The sequence below is a fragment of the Geospiza fortis genome, unplaced genomic scaffold (genome assembly GCF_000277835.1).
Source record: "Geospiza fortis unplaced genomic scaffold, GeoFor_1.0 scaffold131, whole genome shotgun sequence".
Lineage (NCBI taxonomy): Eukaryota > Metazoa > Chordata > Aves > Passeriformes > Thraupidae > Geospiza > Geospiza fortis.
Window position 1 is genome coordinate 2,734,273 of NW_005054391.1, and position 16,390 is coordinate 2,750,662.

Sequence of the window (16,390 nt, forward strand, 5' to 3'; positions counted from 1 at the left end):
TTGCACACCAGTTTTAGCCATGGACGTTTTGTGCTGTGTGGGTACTGGCCTTTCGTGCTGCAGCATGAAAAATAAGAAACATTCAAGCCAAGTTGACAGAGAAGTGAAAAGAAATACATTATTTTGTGCTAAAATTATACTGTCCTTCTCAAACTTGTAGTCTCTGAGCTTGGAGCATACAAGCTGCTTTTACTATGCTGTTATGTTTAAATGTGAGGAAAGGTATATTGTAGCCACAGAGACTGCATTCCTTTAAAAAAGGTCTTTGCTATGACCTTGAGAGCTGAGGTGACTTGATTCTACAAGAGCCTCAGTAGTATGATTTCAGATGGCAATGTAGGAATAAATCCACATGTAGATTTTGAGTCAAATAAAAAAGCATGTTTTGTGATTGTTTTAGTGCATAGAAGTTCTTTTAATCAGAAGTTTCTTATTTTGACCAAAAGATATGTTTCCTGTGTGCCTCAATAAATCCTGCTTTTCCTGATAGAAGTGTGCAATACAACTTGTGATGAAATATTCACTTTATGTATAAACTACACTCTACTCTTCTGGGCCTGTAGTGTTCTTTTGAAACCTGGTCCTCCACATCAAAGAAGCAAGCTGTGTAATCTGCTTTCCCCAAAAATGTAGAGCAAAATAATTGTCATAAATACAGCCCAGACAAAACTAGTTGGGGGATTGCTAGAATTGTGATGAGCCATAATGTAACCCATACTCACTAATGAATTACCATATTTTAATTGTCCTGCCCTACCTGCAAAGTGGTTAAGGGACAGAGCACTTTCCCAGGAAACTGCACACCTCTGATTCTTTTTGAGGGTCCCCTTTGTAAAATACCTCCTCCAGATCAACTGGGGAGATTGGTATTCTTAAAGAGACCCAAAAGAACAAAGTTCAGTCCTCCTCATTGTGTGTTTGCAGGAGTTAAGTCTCCAGCTGTGTGTCCAGGTGCTGAGAGACTTTCTTGGTTTCTTTTGTGTGGCAGCCCTGGTGTGTCTTCCATTTGTCCTTTATTTTCTTATGTTTCAGTGATGAATCAGTACAGAACAAATATTTCTTAGGCATGTCTTTCTCAAATGCAGTAATGATCCTAAATCTGTTTAGACCTGGATAACTAAACAGCTCTTCTGTCTTCCCACCCTCAAGCGTGTCGACAGAGGAGATGTAAGATGGTCATCTTTGCATGCCTTTAGAAGAATCTATGCTTGGATTTCCATGCTTATGATCTCACACTTAAACCAGCATCTGGGAGGTTAGCAGAACATGCTAGGAGGTGGTATGACAGACTCAGAAAGCAGCTCAAGAATTCATTGTAGAGCTGGGAAGCTGCTTTGCTCTTGAGTGGAGAGGAGGAGTCAGTTGTGTTGTATTAGAGTTGGTATTCACATGGGAGAGAATATGGTGTGCTAAGGTGACTACAGAGGTATGGTTAGTGAAAGAGGTTCAGAAGTTGCTTTATTATGGAGAATGTATGTATTGTTTTTATATGCTTGTGAGTATATAAATATACCTTGTACATCTAAAGCCTTGGCATTTTCAATTTTTAGAAAAAGGACAGACACTGTCACATTTTAAAGAATGCTCTAAATTATAACATGTAGTCTAAATTATCATGAAAGTGTGTGTATACACTTAAGATACATGTGCACATATATGATTCTTAAACTGGAGATCTGCCAGACACAGGATTAGCTGTCGCATGCATATTGACTGCTGTGCGTATGTATGATTATGCAGCTTTGGGTGGCGTCGTAAGCATACATACTCCTACAATTTTAAAGTTGTTAACAGAGGGAAGGGTAGCACTGGCACAGTTTTGCTCAGCACTTGAGAGAGGATGAAGGACATTGTACTTAGAGGTCTGCTAATCCAATGAAAAGTATTCAACATCTGCTGATGTTCTGGCCAAGTGTATGCTAAATGAATGAATAGGGGTTTTTCAAGTGAGGTGTTTAATCTTCAAGTTGTCAGAAGCCCAGATGTCAGGTAACCAAGTGACCAGCCAGCAGGAGGATGGGAAGAGGCACAACAGTGATATTTACAAAATTGTTTTGAGGCTTCAGTTGCAATCTCTGTATGTTGCCAGTATGTTCCCGGTTTTGCAAATTTTTGTAATAGACTAGAGAGCTTCTCTTCTGGTAACAGAATTCAGTGGTGGTGGGTGATTGATTTCTAGGCAGCAGCTGGCGTTACTAAGCAGATAGGCAGAGAAGCTACAGACCTTACAGGCAAAGGACATGGATATGCAGTGAGTTTCCCCCTGCATTTTGAATGCTTTCATCGGTTACACAAGACAGTGGTGTGTGAGCATATTTTACTGAACACCTGAGCAGAGATGCCGGACGGATCATCTGCAGCTGCTGTGGCTGTGCCAGGCAAAGCCCAGTTCTCGCCGCAGGTTATTGGCAGCAAGGCTGAAGCCGGGTGAGCAGCGCTCCTTGCTTGCCCGTTCGCCTCCCTGCACATCGCCCGAACTCGTCCGTCAGGCCCTTTCCTTGCCTTACAGCAGCACCTAGTGGACTCTCGGTAGGTTAGTGCCCAGAAGTCCCGACATCCGGGGCGGCCTCCAAAGCCTGCCTGTCTGCAGGCGCCAACGCCTCGCAGCGGTCAGGGTGCGGCCGGCCCAGGGATTTTCCTCCACCCTCGTTCCGTGTGGTCGTTTCAGAGCAGGTTGTGGTAACCTGCAGGGAGAGGAAGGCCTGTGGTTTCCTTCTTTTTGGGAGCAAAAGGCTATCTTATATGTGATGCAGGGTCTGTTCAAAGTGTGAATCAGAAGTGAAAAATCTCTCAGTGCAGCTCAAGCGAAGGCTTGGGGGAAGAAATGGGATGTTGAGGACATTTTACTAGAGCAGGAAATGGGATGTACAAAATGGCACTATCTGTGCATCTGCTCCTTCTGGTAATTATTTTAATGCTTTGATCAGCTTCAGCCTGGCAAATGGTAGAAGTAGTGGAGATAATAAGTTTCCCACAGGTCAAGAGTGTTTGGGGAGCAGCAGAGTAGAAGAAACAAGGTCTAACTAGTGCTCTGCCAAGTAAAAGTGACAGCATTAACTTTTTAAAGAGTAGCAGGAATTGACAGGAAAAACATAGTGGTTCCAACCACAAAACCTCCACTGAGTTACTGAGCACCAGCAATCTGTCCTCTACACACAAACCCGTAGAAAACTGGGCTTCATACCTCCCACAGCAAGTGGTTCTGGTACCACCAGGTGTACAAGCTGTGCCCAGCCCACAGCACATGCCCTCCGAGGCAGTGAGAAGGCTCATCCTGAGTGTCTGACAGCACCTGTGTTGTGGCGGCTGAGCCCAAATAGCCCCTCTTGGAAGGGTACTGCCACTCCAGCATGGTGCTCCTGGGGTCCATGGCTCAATGGCTCCAAACTCAGAGCTAAGCAGTATAAAACAGGTGGTTGAACTCCAGAAAATATGGGAAACAAGTCCAAAATTTGGTTATTCTTGTAAGAATCCCACCAGTGCAGTGGCCTAAAATAACCAAATGAATGCTCAGACGTGCAAGCAGCAACTTTAAATTTTTGCACCTTTGCAGAATCTCAGACCTTTGGAGATAGGTCTCTCAAAAGCAGCCGGATACTTTTCTGGTGGTAGTCCAGACTACTGTTGAGGCACAGCAGACTGTACAGAAATATGATAAAAGTCAGTAATAAACATTACATCAGTGAAAACAGTGGCACAACCTACTACAAAGGCAGAAGACAGACATTAGAATTACGTTCTTTGTAGCCCTTTGGGTTGCTGTACTCCCATAGTACACCTATGAAACATCCTGCTCAGTGTTTAACAGGAGTCACTGTTGCTGACGAGGTTTATGGCAGGGAAGAAAGAAGTTTGTTTGTATATGTAAGCAAATTGTCACATTGGTGAATTTGCCCTTGTCCTCTGGGTTGCTACACTTGGATTTTGTGTTTCCAGGGGAGCGTGGGTAGCAGATTCCTGAAGGCAAATGCTGCTGTTGCTATTGCAGTGCTTCAGGATCTCAGACAAACAGCAGCAGGGCAAGCTGCATGAGCTGTGGGGCTTTGTGCTTACTACCAACAGGTGCAGTCAGTAGCTAAATCTCATGTGCTTTCACCAATAAAAGCTGTTGATTTACTTGCTTAGGTAATGAATAAGAAAAAGCCCCACATTTATTTTTGAATTTGTTAGGTAAACTGAAATTTTGAGGGGAAAAAACTTCTTAGGGAAAAAAATTCCATCCTGTTACTTTTTATAAAATCTTACAAAGCTTCCCTTTTTTTTCTGTTTCTTACAAGCCATGTTACATACCTTATTTTATACTAACAGTACTTCATTCTCCTAGGAGTTACACATGTAAATCTTTTACACTCAAATGTGACACTTAATGAATGTATCATATTTGATAGAATTCCTTTGCAGAATAATGCTTGATTAACACATTTCTAGCTAATAAGAATACCATGGCTAAGATGTGTTAATTCAAATAAGGCTTTTGGTTTTGAACAGTCATTTGTTTGCATGTTGTTTTCAGTTATAATGACTTTCTTGCACTGCTTCTCAAAAGCACCCCTCAAATGTATGTTTAGGTACATGATTAGAGAAATTCCAGGCTTGTGCTACCCTTATCTACTTATTTTCATGCTGTTATGATTGGAGATTATTTTTCTAATTAGTATTTCTGTCATCAACTGTGTCTTCAAAATATTTTTTTACCTTCTATGTACTCTTACTCTGAATTATAGCACAAATTACAGATATAGCAATGTTGATAGCATCACCAATACAAGATGGTTATGTGTGTAGTCCAGTATAATCCATTGAGTATTCTATTGTATAAAACTATTCTGACAAGTTCAGAATCATAGAAGGAGAAGAAAAGCCTGGTATTTTTGTGGTCTTCTTTTCTAAGACAGTTTTCAAATGCATTATAATGGGTGCTAAACAATGTTTTCATCTGTAAATATGATTTAATCTTTCCAGGACTGTGAAACATTAGCTTGCCCTTCTTCTCTTAAATGGTTTATTTTGCTCACTGTTGTTTTTAGCTTGAGGGAAGCACCTTTGAGGTCCTACCCTGCACTCTCCTTTTTTCAGGTTTCCTCCAGTACTTGCCAGTCTGATACATCTAATTCTACAGAAGCCTGTCAGAAGTCATCATTGTTTCAGTTTGCAGAGGTGAGTTTCTTTAAAAGGGGCTTTTTTTCTGAGTGTATCCTTTTAAGAAGCATCTGATGTCCAGCTGAAAGAAAAATCAAATGTAATTAACTAAAATTGATGTTTTTATTTGTTCCCTCATTTTTGGGTTTATGCTGTTGAATAATTTATCAGGTTGGTAAGACTTGAAGTGCAAGAGAGTGTGTTTAGGACCCTGGTGGAAACCCAGGTGCAATAATGGAGCACCTGATTTAAGCTATAATTTGGAGATATGTCATTCCTGCACTTAGTTTTAAACTAGAGACTTACTAACTAAGGTTTTAACATGTATTTGGATGTTTCTAATCTAGTGTGGCTGCTTTAGTCATTGGCTCCATCAAAAATCATTCTAGTTCTTGACTTTCCAAAATTTTCTTCTAGAACCACCAAACAGCTCTATGCAAGTGTGCTTTGATTTTGCAGTGTACAATATTTTTGTCAACATACTCCAGTTATTGCTAGAAGTGTAACTGTGGTGTGTGTGTTATTGCTCTTTTTCTTTGAAGAGTTTCATCCAAGTCTTAATGGGTTTCATAGATGTAAATAACATGACAAAAATGAAATTGCAAGGAACTCTGGCCCTTTGCAAGCATCATTTGTTTATTAAAATAATCATAATACATGACACAGAAATATTTAGTTGTATAGATACTGATTTTACAAGACACTGGGTAGTTTTTAAGTAAGTGTATAAGGAAATAAATTTTGTCGTAGTGAGGGCTTTTTATTACCTGTATTCACACCAGCTGTGAATCTGACTTGTGCGTCTTTATTACCCATTGCCTTGTGCACTTTCATACTCCTCCCTAAAAGATCATCACTTTGGGAGCAGATACATTGCAATCCTAGCACACAAGAAATGGGACTTCTTTTTCAGTTGGATATTTTAATATCAGTGCACAAGCCCTTGAATTCCAGCTTAAGATCTGAGTCTTTCAAATATATTAGAAGTAAATTGGAGCACTGATCCTTTATTTCTGATCAAAAATAATGGCTAGAGTGAAGTAGATAACCTGTAATTAGGCTCTTAAACAGCTAAACAGCCTGCTGGCTTTTCTTGTTAGCAAGAGGAAATGCCTGGTGTGCCAGCAATGAAAAGCAATACTTAGATGCTTCTTAGAATTGGTTAATTCCAGTATCACTTATGACACTTTTGTGGTAATGATTCAACATCCATCTTCCCATATTTCTGAGATGCTTCTGTGTGCTTATACTGTCAGTAGAGTAATGTCTTGTATTGAATTTCACTGCTGAATCTTTTAAAGAGTAAGACAAATACCAGCTCACCTTATTGTTTCAGTTCATTTTACAGTGCCGAAAGAGGAAAGGGCCAGACTCACGTGGTAGTAGGCAGGAATTGTGTGCTGCCAGATATGCCCTTGCTAAGGGTTTCTGACCTCAGGCTTTTCCTTACCCATTGAAGAAAATTTTTAGGGGGTGCCAGGAAACAAGCTCACCTGTACTGCTAAAACATGTGGTTTAGAAGTAGCCTACTGATGATCAGTAATTAGAAATGCAAATTAGCTAGTCTTATTTTTCAAGGATGTGAAACATCCTGTGGAGAGGGTGCACCTAACCAGTGTATGGTAGGTATGTGTGTCAGTGGCAAAATAATTGATACTTGTAGTGAAGTCTACCATTAATCAGAGGTGTCATTTGCAACAAAACTAATTGACACAAGTTAAACAGTATGAAATGCAGTTACCTTAGTGTGGGGGATAGATCTGGTATCACAAAATACGTGCGCACATCGTGTTTCTGTCTGCGCTTACCTTCTGTACTAAGTAGCAATTTGTGCTCTGTCATCACCACCATTCTGCAGTCTCAGGTCTTCCACTGAGCTGTGAAATACAATACAGTGTTAAGTATTTGTTGCTAACCCTTCTTTGATATATCAGCAGGCAAATAAAAGCCCTTCAAAAAAAGCTTATTTTGTAGATTCTAGGAAGGATTTTCCTTCTGAAAAGTAATTCACGATTACCATTTCACAGATCACCTGTTTATGTGTTTCCTGGAAAGCAGATACTGTTTGTTCTAAGGGTGTGTTGGAACTTGTTTGCATACTCTGGAGTACCAGGAATCTTTTTATGACAGATTATAAATTTAGCATGTTGAAGTGTGATACTGAAACTGAACAGTTAGGTAATACAAGCATAATTGTTTTCCTGACAGATCTCTTCCAACACGTCACAGCCTGGAGTCCTGGGAGCAGTAAAACAAACGGAGGAGTCTGCATTGTTTCAGTTTGCTGAGGTACAATGGCTGAATGTGGTGGGGGAGGATGGGAGGAAGCAAGGAACCGGTAAGAGTTGGCAGTGAATGGCTGAGCACTCTGTCTTATCAGAGATTCCCATCAGGAGATGTATATGTTCCTGACAGTATTGTGTTAAGAAAACCGTGGGGTGAATTACCAGTGACTGGATGAGATACTGGCCAGTTCTACCAGCTGAGAGGTACTGGGCTTGTGAACATTACCTAGCCTTCCATACCCAAAGGATCACTGCAGACTTACCATCCAAATGGCCTTTTAATTTACATCTAGGAAAACAGCAATTAAAAGACATTCTGGAAATGACACTGCACTGCCTGTGGAAGAGGCTGCAGCAGGGCAGAATGGTGATTGCCCTAGAGGCAGGAATCATTTGGAGAATTCCTTGCAGGTCAAAGAAAGCTTAGCACAGCAGCCACAAGGATATTTAACAGCATCAGTTAAGTGGTGACTTATCAAGTCTATCAGTTTCCCATAAGTACATAGCTTTTCCACCTTCCTCTACATATTGAAGATTTAGAGTTTGTGAAATGCTGCTTTTAGGAATTTCTTCTCCCATGTGTTGAATGTGCTTCTGTGAATTGACCTTCCACACATTTACTCTTCTTGCCCATTTGGGGGAGTCTGATACTGCTTGCAGAATCATTTAAGGCACAGGTGCATTTTGTGTGTGCCTGAAAAGGCTGGGATTGGAGCTGGTGCTATTGCAGAGGAGCATAAAGGGATTAAAAGATACCCTGATTGTTATTCTGTGTGTCACACACTTCCTTCTGCGTAATGTTGAGCTGATTGTCTACTATATTTTTTTAGCTTGGCTGGAATGGGCCTTGGTGTTTTTCTTAGGAGGGCCTAGGAAGACAAATCAATTTACTGATTCAGGTGCCAGAAAATAACTAGCTACAAACACTCCTATAAAAGATACAATGCAGTTAATATCTCTGATCATGAAGGTGTTTTCATATGTACCACAGTTTTGAAAGTTAGAAGTCAATTTGCAAAGCTCTTTTGAGAAAGTTTCATCCTGCTCAATTCTAATTATGTGGTGAAGCTAGACTTTTAAACCAAGTTAAAAGATACAAAATGGAGAACATTTCTTGTTAATTTTATTGCAAAATACTGGAATAATACTTCAAGTGAATCTGCTACCTTAGTTGTAAAAATCTCAGTCATTCTGGGTATCTGCAGAGTTGAACAGAGTATGTATTGCATTTAGTACAACATTCTTAAATTGTCACATAAAACCTGGCTTAACCATACTCAGAATTTCACAGAACCTAAAATCATTTCCTCTCCTAGTTGAACAAACAAAATGACAAACCTGAAAATTGTCATACGGATGTGATAGTGCATTTATTTGCATTCCACTATGCTGAGTGAGCTCCTTTGGCACATTGGAGTACACATATGAATCATCAAATGTTAGGTAGAAGAGGTGCTTAGAAAGTTAATTAGGATTTACTGAGGACAATTTTAGAGTCAGGGTTAATCTCTTTTTCTTGTAAAAATATTTAAATGTGTGTGCAGTCTGGAGGGGTTGGTTTTGTTCTGTGGCTGGAAATAGGAGGCAGAAATCTGGTAAAGAGAAAAAAAAGAAAAAAATTTTAAAAACCCACCTTGTTAGCCATGGTTATTCTTCCTGCGAAACCTTAATGATAGTGATGAACATCATTTTTTATCTATAGCAGTAGAGAAATGGTGTTTTTTTCTTAGCTTGTAGCCTGATGATTTAATTTAGGTTGCTCCTGGAGAAAGTATTGAGCATGTTACAGAACCTCTTTAAGCTTTCCCCCCTGCTATTAAAGCTGCTTGTGCTCTTTCAGCTATAAGGGCTTTCATTTGCACAGGCTGTCTTTGTGAAATTTGGCAAAAGTCCTATTCCTTACTGTGCCACTTCTTATTGCATCTTGTCTATATGAACGCATTACTGCATTTAGAGAACTAAATTATGGCAAGCACTTTGCAGTGGGCTGCTGTGAGCAATGTACAGTGCTACAAAAGAAAAAAGAGAAGGAGAGAAAGTAGTTATTTAACCAGTAGCCAAGTAGACCTGTGAAGAAATGTGAAGTGTGCTCTGGTCTGATGTGCCTGGAGATTTCTGGCAGCCATCCCAGCTCAGTTTTGGTTCTGGCTGGGTGTTCCTCATATGTTGCCTTTCTCTTCACCGCCCTTGCAGCAGGGTGAGTAAAAGTGCTTCTTTGTGAAGACAGTGATCCCATTGAGTAGGTTTGTCATTTAAAACAGACACCTTTACCCCAGGAGTACAAGTGCCCTGTCACTCAGAAACAGCTCATTATGTGTAGAGTAGCATGGGATTCTTTTTGTCTTTACAGCCTCAGTTAGTCTTTCATCTGGTTGTCTAGCCCAAGTGCTGTAGTTGTCAATTAAAGCTGTTCAGGATATGCCTAATGAGGCCTGCCCAGTGACTTGCCACAACAGATGATGAAAATCCTGGAAGCAAGACTTCATTCGGTTTTGTGGGTGCACAGGCAAGTGCCTTGGAGGTCTTCAAAGATGATGTGACATCCTCATAAGAGCTTTTTGAAGTTTGGATTGTTGTCAAGTTATGCTTTTGGCCTTCTCATGCTTCTGACCTTGCAAGTGGTTGTCCCTACTTTTGTCCTCCTCATTTGAAGCTGTATGGAAAGGCTGTGATTTCTGAGCAGTGGGCCGTGTTCCTTAGGGCAGTGGCTGTTTGCAGGCTGTCTGCTCACAGGGACTGGTCACTGTTCCTTTCCTTGCCATGAGAGGGAAGCAGAGCAGATGGGACCCCTTGCTCTCGTGGTCTTACTGCATCTGTGTTTGGCAAATCTGAACAGATGGTGGTGATTGCTTCCTTGAAAGATGAGTACCTCTTGGATTTACTTTCCTAAACTCTTATTCATTATTAAAGAAAAGGCTTCTGGGGTATGGAAGCAAAAGAATTGCTAGTTGAACCATCTTAAAAATAAAATTAATCCACAACCACCAAACTCTTTGCTTTCAGCAGCTTTTCTAAATTTTTTCTCAAAGTGATTTAATTAAAAAAAAAAAACAACAAAACCTGTCATGTGCAGTATGCAACAAGGTGAATTTTTTTTGCTAGTCCAGCGTGTTATTTTCATTTAAGATAAAAAGCATGACTCAGGAGGATTTTGTCCATGTTGCATTCTCACATGCTCACTTTGAGAAGGTTTGCTCTGTGTTTATTTCTGTGCAGAACAGAAAGTTTGAATCCAAAACTTTTAGTCAAAATACCTTGAAATTTGGAGTGTAAAAACTAGTGAGTGTTTTGTCTTCCAGCTTCCGTATGTAATGCTGTAATCTTCCCAGGTGAAGAAAAATGTATTTGCTGTTTGCCCACATACTGAAATTATTAAATGTTAGTGTTGGAATGAAATGCCTGTTCTAGGAGGAATATGAAAAAGTAGTTCCAGCTTCTTTTGCAAACTAAAATGTAATATAATAGCTAAAGTCCCCCCTGTATTGTAATAAAAGATAGTAACTTGATCCTAATGATCCTCCAGTTAAACCTCTACATCAGTAAAGGGCTGTTTGTGGTTGTAGTACTGGGGATTCTGATTATTTTTAAGTCTAGGACATGTCCTTAAGACAGGGAATGGGATCTGTAACCTCACTGAGGGCTGATTGATCAGCCATTCTTTTCCTTCTGACGTTTGGCCAGTAACTTCATCAGAATGAGTTATATGCTTCTGTCACTTGCTGTTTGTTTTCTTAGCTCTTTAAAGGTTGACTTTTTTTTTTTTTTTCCTGAGATGAAGTGTCTCCTTCCTCTCTTTCTTTTAGTACTATAAAGATCTCATATTTTGTTAGGAACACCTATTGTCTTGTCAAAATTTCTTTACTGTTTCCTCACTTTCTGCATCAGGAGGCAAGATATGCCTGTATATTCTCAAGTTATAATTCAGTGTGTGTGGGTGTTGTTCTATCCTTTTTCTGCCATTCATGTTATGTGGAAAAAAAATCATTGAGATGAGCATTTGTTAAAATAGATAAAAAAGTTGAAGTGCGGTGTACAAGATCACTTAGTCAAGGGGGGTCCTGAGCAGGTTCACTGAACTGTCTCAAAGCAAAACTAGGATGTTGAAAGATTTCAGTTCAATATTAAAAATTACTGTTAGTGCACATTTGAGTATTATTTGCTGTACTTAAATAGCTTTAAGTGAAATGGATGTCCTGGATTTTGGTGGAGGAGGATGTGGTGGGGAGTGTAACAATAAATTCTTTGACAGGTAATTGAAAGATAAATTCTAAAAATAACCTAGTTCAAAAGAGAGAACTTATTACAAGGAGAAAGGCAAACATGATAATTTTTGCATCTGGAAGATCATAGAACCGTCATAGGATGGTTTGAATTGGAAGGGACCATAAAGCTCATCTTGTTCCAGCCCCCCTGCTGCATGCAGGGACGCCTTCTACTCCATGAGGTTTCTCAAAGCCCCATCCAGCCTGGCCCTGATCATCGGCCTCTCTGGGCCACCTGTTCCAGTGCCTCACCACCCTCTGAGTTAAGAATTTTTTGTAACATCTGCCATAAACCTGCCCTCTTTTGTCTTAAAACCATTGGCCTTGTCCTGTCGCTACCTGCGTAATCATGGTCCTAAATGTGATTTTTGTGGTGAGGGGCATACCATAGAAACACTGATGATTTTGTCCCAAGGCTTTTAAAGGCTTCTAAGTCAAATACTACTATGCAATGCCATGCCAAAAAAGGTCGCATATCGGAAATTTCTTGCATTTCTGAATTGATAATGCTGCCCTGGAAAGCAGGTCTGAAAAAATTTGGCTGTAAAAGCAATTCCCTAAAGTGATAATGGTAGTTATTTACTTATCAAAGATGCTGGCACACCAACAGCTCTTTGGGAAGCTAGATTTAATCTCCAGACGTAGGTCTTATTTCCTTTTTCATAGCTAAAGAAAGTGAAACAAGAACTGCCTGTGAGGACAGATGGTCCTCTTCTATGTCTAAATAAGGGGAAATACTGCCCAGACCTTCTGGGAGAATTTAATTTAACCTTAACAACTAATAGGGCATATTTTTAAGCAACATGTATGATTTGTTCACTTGGTCACATAAAACTGATGTAAAACACACAGCATGACAGAATATTGGCTGTGGACAGTACAAACATAGAGTATCTGTGAACATAATCTAAGGAAGGAATGTGGTATTTGCTTGTGTTCTTCTGTTTTCTACATATCTGTTAAGTGTTTCTTGGGTGGGGTTCCCTGTCTGAAGTAGGGCCTTTTGCCAGAAAGAACTAAAATCTAACTAATCTCTTATTTTCCATTCTTTTTTCCCCTTCCTTTCTGTCTTTCCTGTGTGCTACTGAAATATTTTCTCCTCTGTTCATTTGTAACCTAGATCTCATCAAACACTTCCCAGTTGCCAAGTCCTGAGCCAGTAAAGCACTGTGGGAAGTCGGCACTCTTCCAGTTGGCAGAGGTAAAGTTATACCCACTAGTGTCAGAAGGGGAGGATGTGTATAACTTTTCCACAAAAAAGTATTAATTGTTCATGGTTTGCTCTAGTATCAAATTTCGTGTTTCCAGAAGCATAAATTAGTAAGTAATGGCATACCAAGAGAAGTAGGCAGTGGCTATGGTCCCAGGGACCTAGTCTTTTAGACACTTGTGAATGTGCTTATTTTCTTAGAGACAGCACAGAAAGTTACACTTCTTTTTGGGAAAGTTAGCTTTATAACAGTAATAAAAACAATGCTCAGGAGAACAGCAAAACCAGGAGATAACAGTATTCTTAATGAGGAGCTGGATACCAGGATTAGAATACAAAGCTTTAGTTATGACGATTGGAACGTACATTACTTAATCGAGGACCGAGAACAGGAAAAGGTCATCAGGAATCTGTATGAAGAGTTGGAAGTTGATGCAGTGTATTAAATTCTGAAATTGGCAGCTGTCAGCAGTAATCAAGAATGCTGGGTCAGGTTTCCTCAAGGTCCTAGAAATTCTCTGTGAGTCTTAAATATAGCCTTGTAGAGGTCTTCTCTTTGGTATGGATGATTCACTCAAAAATCTCCAAGGTTTGATGTGCAGATGCTATTCTTTGTGATGATTGAAAGATGAAGATACATGCTGTATTCCAGACAAATAAGGAAGTATGCTAGCATGTTACTTGTACACTTCTTTTGTTGGTTTTTGTTGTGGTGTTTTAGTTTATTTCAAATTCACATCCTGTTTCAGTACAGAAAATGGTTCTCTGGATCCTCTCTAGTTGCAGACTGCCCTATGTTCTTGCTGGTGAGATCTGTCCCTCTCAGGAAAAAGGCAGAGGTTGGAAGCATTGAAATGAAAGTATTTCATGTCTTGTTCTAGTCTTGCAAGGCTGTGGCTTTATAGGAATTTATATGAGTGGAAGAAAATCTGCCTTACTGTACAGGCAGTCTCTGGCAGTAGTAGAGTTTGTGGCTATGCGCTCTATTGCCAGCAGTGCCTGTGCAAGGGTGATTACACCCAACTGTGATCAGTGATCCATAAGGGTATTTGGCTGTTGCAGCTCTGGGCCAGCAGAAGGGCTGGTAGTATTTACTCAGGACACCAGAAGTTTCTAACATGGCCTCTAACAGGACAGCAGCAGGCTGAGTAGTGCTGCTCTGGAGTAAGATTACTGCCATGTGCAGCCTGATCTTTAGAAGTCAGCATTGGAAGTTGTGATGTGACCATAAAGCTTGTGAAGCCCTAATTTAGTAGAAGGACAGATGCTTGTCCACAGGAGTGCACAGTTTGTACTGCAGGTGGCAGAAAAAGCAAAGCTAAGTCTGGCAGCATGACGTTGTGTGTTGGACAGGTTTCCGTGATCTCTCAGTGATTGCTCAGATGGTGTCCTTTAAGCCTAATTTAATACACAAAATGGACGTTAAAGGCTCTGATTCAAACAGGCAAAAACACAGCAGATGTGCTAGGCACATCCTCCATGTCTCTAGCTCTTGTAGGACATCAGTGCTATTGGTTTTTTTCTTATTTTTTTCCCCAGTTTTGGAAATCTCTAATGTTGGATCATAGTTGAATAAATGATATGTGAGAGATTCAGCTTGAGTTTTCAGATGCAGTTCAGTCCCTGGTTTGAAGCATCCCAAATAAACCATTTCATAATCACCTCAAGGGTGTTTTAGGTTTGCAAGTGGATTTGGCAGACAGCTTGCTGTAACTCCAAACTGCAGATGTTGTGCACTGGAGGGGACTACCGCTTCCATGCTGCTGGCATGGCAAGTGTCTGGTGCGTGGGAGTCTGTCTTCTTCAGCATACCACACTGCTCTGCTGCTCCTTCATCTGTTTGCTATGTAGATTAAACAATTTTATCTTCTTTTTTACCCCCCTCTTCCCTATCCCTTCCTTTTTGATATTTCACAATATTTAACAGATGGTAATTAAAATAAAATGCAGAAGGGGGTTTAATTATTTTCTAAAACTTCTGAGGATTTCTAAGTTTCTACAAATGGTTGGAGCCACTCTGCATTTGAAGCTTGGGAGGTTGTTGCTGTTCAGCTCTGCTGAGTCCCTTGCTGTGTTTAACCTTCAGTGCAGAGGCACACGAGTAAGGGAGGCAGTGCAGGAGTGGAGCATCACCTCACCAAGCAAGGAGGCCACTGCAGAGCACTAACAGCACCTGTCAGCAGCATGTGGAGGCCTGAGCTCTGATTATCAGAACTTGGGAGGCACTGTGAAGAGCTGCACCTTCCAGGAGATGTAGAGACAGTGTTGGTTTTTGTTTATTTCCTTTATGGCAGTGACAGGCCAAATTCTGCAATCGACTTTGTAGGCCCATGTTGATTGAGAGCAATGAAAACTGAGTTTGTGGGGACAGAGAGAGACAAAAGGGTGTAAATATTTTGGTTTCCCAGTCCCTTATAACTTCACATTCTTGTGCAGCCTAAAGAAGGAGGTATAAGAAGCCCATAAGCCTGGTCTGAGATGGTGGGATATGTCCTTAAAAATACAACATTTTCTTCAAAGTAGTGGCCAATCCTGATACTGATACTTTAAAGTTGTTTAGAAAAAGATAATTTCCTTGCACCTATTTCAAAACTGAAGCAAAATACTCTAAAGTACTGAAGAGGATCATGGCCTGATGCAGGAAAAAGATTCTTGGAGGATAATCATCCTGACAGCCTTCTTTTATTCTGAGGAATGCTAAAGATTACCAAAGGCTTAAGGGCTTTAACTTAACTTTGGGTTTAGAGCATGAGTCCTATAGGACACCAAAAGGCAATATCATAACCTGAAAGAAATAGCCTCCTTAACCTGTGATAATGAAATAATTAAAAATTTTGGAATCCAGTGTCCTGCTAAGCCTTTAAAAACACCACTAGCTGGGCTGCATGCTGGTGTAGATTGTTGTTTAACTGCTGGAGTCTGTTCCTGTGTGAGAGAGCATGTGTTTCAGTTCATCCTGTTCCTCAAAGGGAGTCCTGACAAGAAAAACCCCAAATGTGCAAGTATCGTTTAGTGTACAGTGGTGTTGCCCATCAGAGCAGTGTTGGAGTGGGTTTTTATTCGTACCAGCATGCACAGGTCTACACTTCTATTTTAGTATATAATCTTATGAATTAATTTTGGGAAGAGGGGAAACAATCTGTTGAAAAGCTGTGTCATAAACATGAAAGAATTGGTAGTGATCAAAGAATGTTTTATTTGTGTTGATTTTTCTCTCTATAGATTTCTTCAAGTACATCCCATTCAGGACCTCCTGATTTAACGAAACAGTGTGGAACATCAGCATTATTTCAGCTGGCAGAGGTAATACTAAAAAACTGGTGATTAATTGCCTCAGGTGCAGTGGGGTGGAGAAGTTAAAGCTATTGATTGCCAAAGTCTGCAAGGCAGAACAGTGATAGAATTATAATTGCACCACTTCTTATAGAACCATAAATTATCATGGCTCAGATGCCACAAGTCAAGATTTCCCCAGATTAGCCATCAATTTATAG

The 16,390-nt window shown here is 40.2% G+C and overlaps 1 protein-coding gene across 4 annotated transcripts in view; it reads left to right on the forward strand.

The window, feature by feature from the left end:
* Positions 1 to 16,390, forward strand: part of BBX (BBX high mobility group box domain containing) — a 131,303-nt gene that overhangs the window by 86,170 nt on the left and 28,743 nt on the right. For 3 of the 4 annotated variants that reach the window (XM_005425608.2, XM_031060794.1, XM_031060793.1), the window contains 4 exons: positions 5,077 to 5,157; positions 7,348 to 7,428; positions 12,807 to 12,887; positions 16,119 to 16,199. In XM_005425608.2, the coding sequence (XP_005425665.1) occupies positions 5,077 to 5,157; positions 7,348 to 7,428; positions 12,807 to 12,887; positions 16,119 to 16,199 (324 nt within the window). The remainder of the gene's footprint in view (positions 1 to 5,076; positions 5,158 to 7,347; positions 7,429 to 12,806; positions 12,888 to 16,118; positions 16,200 to 16,390) is intronic. The other variant, XM_005425610.2, reaches the window with a different exon arrangement.